Consider the following 8438-nt stretch of genomic DNA (forward strand, 5'->3'; position numbering starts at 1 on the left):
GGCTCTCCCGCTGCGCAGAGATCTTTTGTCACAAGCAGAGGGAGATTTTTCATCCTCATCCAGAGTGCCTGGCACTATGGGCCTGGCCTGTGAGTGGTTCAATTTAAATACAACCGGTCTTGTCTGACAGCGTTATTAGAACCATACAAAATGCTAGAGCTTCATCGACTAGGTCTCTTTATGAATGCAAATGGGGCGTGTTTGAGCGCTGGTGCATAACTAAACACGAGATTCCCTTTAAGTGTTCAGTGGCAGTTGTTCTATCATTTCTTCAGGATTTGATAGACCAAGGGAAAGCATTTTCAACAATAAAAGTGTTTCTGGCTGCTATATCTGCTTGTCACATTGGTTTTGATAACAAAACTGTGGGACTTACGTGCACACTCAACAAGGGGAATGTCAACTTCGTGGGCTCTTTTTAAAGGAGTCACGTTACAGGATATTTGCGAAGTGGCAAGTTGGTCCTCACCGCATACATTTGCAAGGTTTTATAAACTGGATGTTACAGCTCAAACTTTAGCACATGCAGTATTGAGCGTAGGAATGTGTGTTCTTTTTAGCAGCATCATATGACCCCTTTAATGCTTTCAGAGAACCGGGGTTACGCAAGTAACCTATTGTTCTGCGCAGATTTTGCTAATCTCAAACAAGCCTAATCTCTGACAAGCCTACTGTATCGTAGCTTGATTCGTTTTGAGAAAAGCACGTGATCTATGACGTCCGAAACTTCATTCGCGAATTTATGTTTTGTTTATTTTACTTATTTTTAGTGCCAGTACACTGACACAAATGAATGACTTTTGGCGCTTTTCCACTGCGTGGAACGACTCGGCTCGGTACGGCTCAGTACGGCACGGCACGGTTCGGCTCAGCACGGTTTGCGTTTCCACTGCAGTTCAGTACCGCTTTAGAGTGGGCGGGATTATTCACATGTCATTATAGATGCGCCGCCTCTACTACCACGACTCCTAAAAAAAACTTTTTCATTCCACGTCGCCCCATCAAGCTCTCGCTAGATCTGCTCCTCTGCTATCAACAGAGGACCGTCTGTACTTCCGCAACATACAAAAAAACGTTTTGGTTGTTAAAAAAAGATGCGCTCGTTGCGTTCGATCCTTCGCTGGCTGTGCTGATTTAAATCTAGCGGTTCTTTTGTGTTTGTGTTACGTTTTGGTAACGGTACGGTTCACTTGGAACCCCAACCGAGGTGGTACTAAAAAAAGTACCAGGTACCATATACTGTACCCAGTGGAAAACCCCCAAAAAGTGAACCGTACTGAGCCGTACCGTGCCGTACCATGCAGTGGAAAAGCGCAGTTTGACACTGACTAGGGCCGGCCCAAGCCTTTATGGGCCCTAAGCAGAATTTTACATGGGGGCCCCTTATTTTTATTACAAAAATATATACACAGGAAAGTTATTTTTACACAGAAGACAAAAACTTTAATCAAAAACTAGCTAAGTAAAATATTTTAATAACACCCCCGAAATGCGATCAATTTTAATTTGATCAAGCATCGGTCATTCCTCTAAAATAGCACGGTGGGATTGTACTGACTCCCCAAATCGTCTTAGCAGACGCAGAACGAGTGAAGTATCGATAGGGAACGTACTCGGTTATTAATGTAACCTCGGTTCCCTGAGATATGGGAACGAGTACTGCGTTGCTGGCCGTGCTATGTAGCTGTACGTCTCTGTCATCGCTTCAGTCGAAGTAACCTGAGGATCCTATGGCGAAGTGCACGCTTATATATCCAGATGCCCCGCCCAAATTGGTGGGCTGTGTCACCTGTGTCTCCGCTGCCGAGCCATTGGTTCGTTTTTAATACACTGCACGAACCAATGGCCGTGCAGTTACACTGCGTTATTGAAAAAGGCTTTCAGTATTCGGAGAAAAAGGAGTATTCCCCAAAGCGTCTTAGTAGAGGCTGTACTCGTTCCCGTATCTCAGGGAACCGAGGTTACGTTAGTAACCGAGTACGTTTTCTCCCAGTTCACTGGACACTTACTTTCATGTATTTCGGGAGAAAAATGGGTGAATTTAGGTGATGTAAATTCGACAGATCCACACGACAGCGTCCAGCACGCATTATAGATCAACTAACATGGTCATTAAGGTTGTTTAAACGACAAAACAAATTAATTTACACATATTTGACAAGCAGAATAGGCTGTATCATATAGTTCATGATGCAGGCTAGTTAACAAGTTTGAGTATATTTTGAATAAAAAAGGAAAAACTAAATAAAAGTCATACGTCTGTCATACAGCGCTATTGTGCCTGCATGATATGTCGCCATTGAAATAATAAGATGATACGTATAAATGATTTAAATATTTAATATTGCTTTTTTTCATGTACTCTTTGGGCCCCCCTGATGGCCACAGTGGCCCCGAACTAAGCAGCAGCTTAGTTCGCTTATGCCTTGGGCCGGCTCTATTTAAATTATGCATGAATGTTCCCAAACACTATGACAGTGCGATTTCTGTGTGAGATAGTGATTGTTGTCATATTTCTATAAAAATATAAAATACATGTTTCTATTAAAGTAAAAATGAATGATAAATACACCTTTCGTATGGAATTAAATAGCCGTTTTTGACCATTATTTATTCATATCACACATTTAATGTATGTATGTATTGTAAAAAATTATCACGTAATAATCATACTTATATAATAGTAAAATAATTGTTTGACATTTTTAAAAGCCGAAGTGATAACCTTATTTTATTATTTATAATATGTAAAACTGAATATTTTAACAAATTCCAAAAGCTGAATAATTGATCAAAGCCAACTGATTATTTGGCAAAATAATTGACAATTTGTCAATTATTTGTTCCAATGATCGTTAGATTAATCATTTATCAACATAATTGCTTGTTGCAGCCCTAGTTCTAGAATGGTTTTCAAAGTATGATGCAGAGAAGAAGAATTCAGCAAATAAAAATAAATAAGTAAATAAGGAAGTAGTCTGGACTGTATTTTCTTTACCTTCTATAGATTTTTTTTCATGGTTTTCAAATATGGTACAATTCTATAGATTTTTTTCATGGTTAAATATGGTACAATATTTAACCATTTTGCTGCTTGAAGTACCACTGTAAATTTGAGAACCACTGCTCTATGAAGCACATAAAAGATCTATTTAAAAAATGCACTAGTGACTACTTGTAGATTATAAAGGTGATAAATTGACTAATAAGATCATTTCTTCACTATGCTTAAAGGGCCCATGGTGTGGTATCAGAAGTTTGAATATGCGGTAGGCCACTGGCTGCAAAAGACTGCAGAGCACGTGTTTGGCTGTGTACTGTGCAGCCCTGGATGTTTCAGTCTTTTCAGAGGAGCTGCACTCATGGACGACAACGTCATGAAGAGATACACAACCAAAGCCAGTGAAGCCAGCCACTACGTCCAGTATGATCAAGGTCTGCTTGAAGCTAACCACTGACAAATTATATCAATTCAGCTAAGACTAAAGTAATTCACCCTCTGTTTGGTGTAATGTCAGGTGAGGACCGCTGGTTGTGCACTCTGCTGCTGCAGCAGGGCTGGAGGGTGGAGTATAACGCAGCATCTGATGCCTACACCAACGCTCCACAGGATTTTAAGGAGTTCTACAACCAGCGCAGACGCTGGGGACCCTCTACCATGGCCAACACCATCGACCTCTTGGGCTCAGGAGGACTGACCTCTCAGAGGAACAGCTCTATCTCAAAACTTTACATCTTGTACCAGATTATCAGCATGGCAGCTTCCATCCTGGGCCCTGCCACTATCTGTCTCATGATATCAGGTAAAGTTAGCAGTTTAGAAATATTTATTTGAATAAAAAAAATCTATAATTTGTGCTTATTGGATTTATTATTCTGTTTCAGCAGTATGGCATAAGAAAGATATGTTTTTACAGTTACATTTGTCCAAAATATCAATTAAAGTGCTTTGTTTATATTGCAGGAAGCTTTGTGTTCATCTTGAATATGGATGAAAATATAGCCCTAACTCTGGCCATAGTGCCCCCTACTGTCTACCTCATACTGTGCTTCAAACTGAAATCTGACACACAGATTAAAATTGCAGCAATCATGAGTGTACTCTATGCATTTCTCATGGCAGGAACGATTCTCTCAATCATAGGTAACTTTTTTTTTGTCTTTAAGTATCTTTTAGTTTGATCAGCAGTTTTCTTTCCAGTGTCGTTTTCTTTTCCAGTTGGCACAGTAAGATTTTTTTAAAAGAAATCAATGCTTTTCTTTTGTAAGGATGCATTAAACTGATAAAAAAGTGACAGTAAAGACATTACATTATTAGAAAAAATCATCACTGGAGTAAATTATATTTTAGAACATTAAAAGACATAAGAAGACAGTTCTTTTAAATTGTAATAATATCTCAAAATATTCGTTTTTACTATATTTTTGAAAAAATAAATGCAGCCTTGCTGAGCATAAGAGAATCAAAAATATTTACATTTACATTTAGTCATTTAGCAGACGCTTTTATCCAAAATTGTCTATAAACAACTATAAAATAGACTTTAAGAGGGTGGGTAATAGTGGCTGAATGTGATTCAAAGGAGCTGTTGATACTCAGAGATGGTAAAGGATTAAATTTCCAATCATTAGAGATAAGCAGACCAGTACCTCCACCTCTTCCAGTCAGACGGAGGGAGTGGGAAAAAGAGAAATTATTGGAGAGTGCTGCAGGTGTAGCATTATCCTCTGGTTTGATCCACGTCTCTGACAGGGCCATGAGGTTTAGTCTTGAATGACTTGTAATAGAAGTAATAAAATCTGCTTTGTTTACAGCAGACTGGCAATTCCAGAGACCAATTATATAAAAAAATATATATATAAAAAAAATCTTACTAAAACTTATGAATGGTAGTGTACATTAGACTTAGATGCGTTAGAAAATCTTCCCAACCTTTTGAAAGTACAGTAGTGTATACTTTAGTCCATCAATATTTTTAGACTGCACATTTTTTCTAAAAGATAGCAATATGATCTAACCTATATCTATAATAGTTGCTCTTCTCTTGTCAACTCTCATAGGTGATTTAGTGAAGCAAAAGACTTTTCTGACCCCCAGTGGTCTGTTCCTCATCGGCATGGTGGTTTTGTACATCATCACGGCAGCTTTACACCCTCAGGAGTTCTCATTGGTCATCTATGGTTTGTTATACTTCCTCTGCATTCCCAGTGGGTATCTACTCCTAGTTATTTACTCCATAGTCAACATGAACAATGTCACGTGGGGCACTCGTGAAACCGGGAGCCAGGCTAAAACTACGGCAGTCGATACCATCAAGAAGAAGGTCATGAATGCCACATGCTGCAAATGTCCATGCGTGGAATCTGAAGATCTGAGTGAGAAGATATTACCAGCAGAAACCATAACACAAACTGAAAAGCCACATATTCCCTTGGAAACACAAAGGTAAAAACATGCCCACACAATAGGACAATTTAACACTGACACTTCAGTCCATCTGTGTAGCATTTTATTTTGTAACCATTCTTACATTCTTACATACTACTACTAAAACTAATACTGTATTCCTACAATGTAGGGATCATGAGTTCCAGCTTAGTCCTCATCAAAGTAAGTGTGACTTCCATAAATAATATCATAATATTCTGGGTAGACTTATTGAATTTGACTATTATTAAAACTAATATATGTTTAATCCAAAAGCTTGGATTGAACATCTGCAGATGAAATCTTACGAATTTCCTTTGGATGAATCTGCACTGTTTTTGGTAAGTCTAACTAACAAAATATTTGAAATTAATATTTTATTTTATAATTTAATTTAAACATTATTTGTTTATTATTTAGTTGTTTTTTATTAAAAAGCAGCCATGTATTTTTGTGCCATAATACAGTTTTATTTTTCACAGTAATTTTTGGTCACGCTAACTTTTTTGTCCATGTCATGCTTTTATGAGTTGCTGAATAGATATTAGCAAAGCAAATTTCCTCAGAGATGTTTTAATTCCGCATTTTTAAAATCACATGTTGCAGGATGAAATCGACTTCTGGAGAGAACTGCAGAAGAAATATCTGGAACCTCTTAAAGAGAATAAAGAACAACAGGAAAAAGTTGCTGATGATCTGAGAGAACTTCGAAATAAGGTAAGCAAAAGAAATAAAGTATGTCAGTATGCAAAAATAACTTTTTATGTGGTTTTGTCTAAAGTATTTGCTCTGGAACAGTAAAGATTTGTTTTCATGCTGTTAGCTTTTCTTTTCCTTACAGGTTACATTTGCCTTTTTCTTCTGCAATGCACTTTGGCTGGTGGCAACTTTCTTCCTTCAGGCGATTGGTGACTTAGTCTCTATAAAGATCCCAAAAATCTATCCCAATGGGACTTATGACCCAACAGAAGTGTTTTCCCTAGATCCAATCGCACTGATGTTTCTACTGAGCTTCACAGTACTGCTGTTAATGCAGTTTGTTGCAATGCTTTACCATAGGTAACTAAACATGCACATAAGAATCGAATCACAATTACTGATAAAGAGAGGTTTTTTTAATGGATTATGTTCTTTTGTTTCAGAATCTACACATTAATCCATTTTGTGGCATATGCTGACACCGAAATTAAATCTTATAGAAAGCAGTCACATCAGTCACATCAGGTGAGCCAATGGATCACACACAAAATTATGACATTTTAAATGCTATAGTTTTTTTTTTGAATGAACCATGTCGATCATGTTGCACAGATCCTGGACTCAAACCACCAGCCTGAGACGTATGGGCCAGACACAGCTTTATGTTTCCAGAACCCATCTGCTAGGTCTATAACTTCAGTATAATGTTTTGCATTTAATAATGAATGTTTATAGTCTAGTGGATAATAACATAGTGCAAATAGAATGTTCTGAATATTTATTTAGTGTTTAAACCTGAATTTAGAGTAAACATGGCCTGCCAATTAATTAATTAATTACATAATATGCAAATTAATAATTAAACTAAACAGTCAATTATATAGTACTGAATATTAGCATTAAATATTATTGACATTACAAGAAATGGCCAATTATGTGTAGTTTGTTAGCCAATATATTATTTATTTCCATTTTATCATTTCCATTCAATATACCATACCACTATATTTCTTTCTTTCCTTCTTTCTTTCTTTTTAAAAATAACCACACTAAATTAACATGTTAAATTCAGTTATATAAAAATATTTAAAATCTATTTCTTTGAACACATTTACTGTAGAGTGCTTTTAAATAAATGAAAGTGATATATGCTCTTTTGAAATTGTCTCTCATTGTGACTCACGAAGTTTTAATGTTGTTGAACAGAAGTTCAGTTTGTGTGAAAACTTGTATACTTGCTTCTAAATGCTAGAAATAGTTATTTTATTGTTTTATGTGATGTAAAATAAATAAAAAAAGAGGAAAAACAAGCATTATTCTATGAATCCTTGAATAGTATGAAACAAAACACTTATAGATCACTTATATGCTAAAAATAAATAAATAATAATAATAGTACAACTTGATAGCAAGAGCCTGAATTCGTCCAATCAATGACACTGCAAATATGCAAATAAGAACATTAACCCAGGATTTAGATAGTGTTAAACGTCAGCTTATCAATAATACTCACAATTAATTGATAACACAGTATTACATTTTGAATGACCCAGGGTTAACTATTTCAAGTGTGAAAAGCCCTAATGCTTGTTAAGTCATTAATGAAGCCCCCCCAAAATTAAATAATAATCAAACCTAATGCCTTGATACTTCTCTAAAGTTACCAAGATTGATATAATTGAATTGGTAAGCTCATTCCCTCTCTCTTCTCTGATGTCCTGTGATCATGTCATTGAGCATGACAGTGACATTGGTGTGACCTAGTGTTGCTTTCGTCAACGAAAATTATGACTAAATATCGTCGTCAACGAACCTTTATCATGTGACGAAAACGAGACAAGACGCAACGTAAATGCAGGTCATGTGACGGTGACTAATTAAATGTATAATGCAATATTGTTGACGAATAAAAATGAGACTAAATGTGGTTTACAAAATAAAAACTATGCTAAAATGTCTCTTCATTTTCGTTGACCAAAACGAGACGAAACGAAATGTTATAACGTTATTTCGTCTCGTTTAGTCGCATTATTATTATTATTTTGCAGTATTTCTGTTTCCTGTGTCTCACTTCAGGGGCTGCATCAGGTCGCACTGCGCAGACGCAGGCGACGCCACTTCCTCAAGCCCCACTCGCGGCATTATTTAGACCAGTGTTTCCCAACCGGTGCCACGTCTGTCAAGAGCAGGGGTGCCGTGTAAAAAAATCCTTTTTTAATATTTTTTAATTGCTAAAATGTTCAAAAAAAGCATCTATTATATAATATCCATTTCTGATGTCGCCAATAATTAGAGATGCACTGAAATTCCG

At 36.6% G+C, this 8438-nt stretch overlaps 1 protein-coding gene across 1 annotated transcript in view; it reads left to right on the plus strand.

The window, feature by feature from the left end:
- LOC107686321 (uncharacterized) overlaps positions 1-6938 on the plus strand; it is a 23852-nt gene extending 16914 nt beyond the window's left edge. Inside the window, exons 11-20 of the mRNA XM_016483288.1 lie at positions 3235-3435; positions 3519-3803; positions 3965-4144; positions 5062-5446; positions 5580-5611; positions 5705-5769; positions 6035-6145; positions 6270-6487; positions 6571-6652; positions 6740-6938. Of these exons, the coding sequence (XP_016338774.1) occupies positions 3235-3435; positions 3519-3803; positions 3965-4144; positions 5062-5446; positions 5580-5611; positions 5705-5769; positions 6035-6145; positions 6270-6487; positions 6571-6652; positions 6740-6832 (1652 nt within the window). The 3' untranslated portion in view covers positions 6833-6938. The remainder of the gene's footprint in view (positions 1-3234; positions 3436-3518; positions 3804-3964; positions 4145-5061; positions 5447-5579; positions 5612-5704; positions 5770-6034; positions 6146-6269; positions 6488-6570; positions 6653-6739) is intronic.
- Positions 6939-8438: the final 1500 nt, after the last annotated feature.

Source organism: Sinocyclocheilus anshuiensis, unplaced genomic scaffold (assembly GCF_001515605.1).
Source record: "Sinocyclocheilus anshuiensis isolate Anshui unplaced genomic scaffold, SAMN03320099.WGS_v1.1 scaffold481, whole genome shotgun sequence".
Taxonomy (NCBI): Eukaryota; Metazoa; Chordata; class Actinopteri; order Cypriniformes; family Cyprinidae; genus Sinocyclocheilus; species Sinocyclocheilus anshuiensis.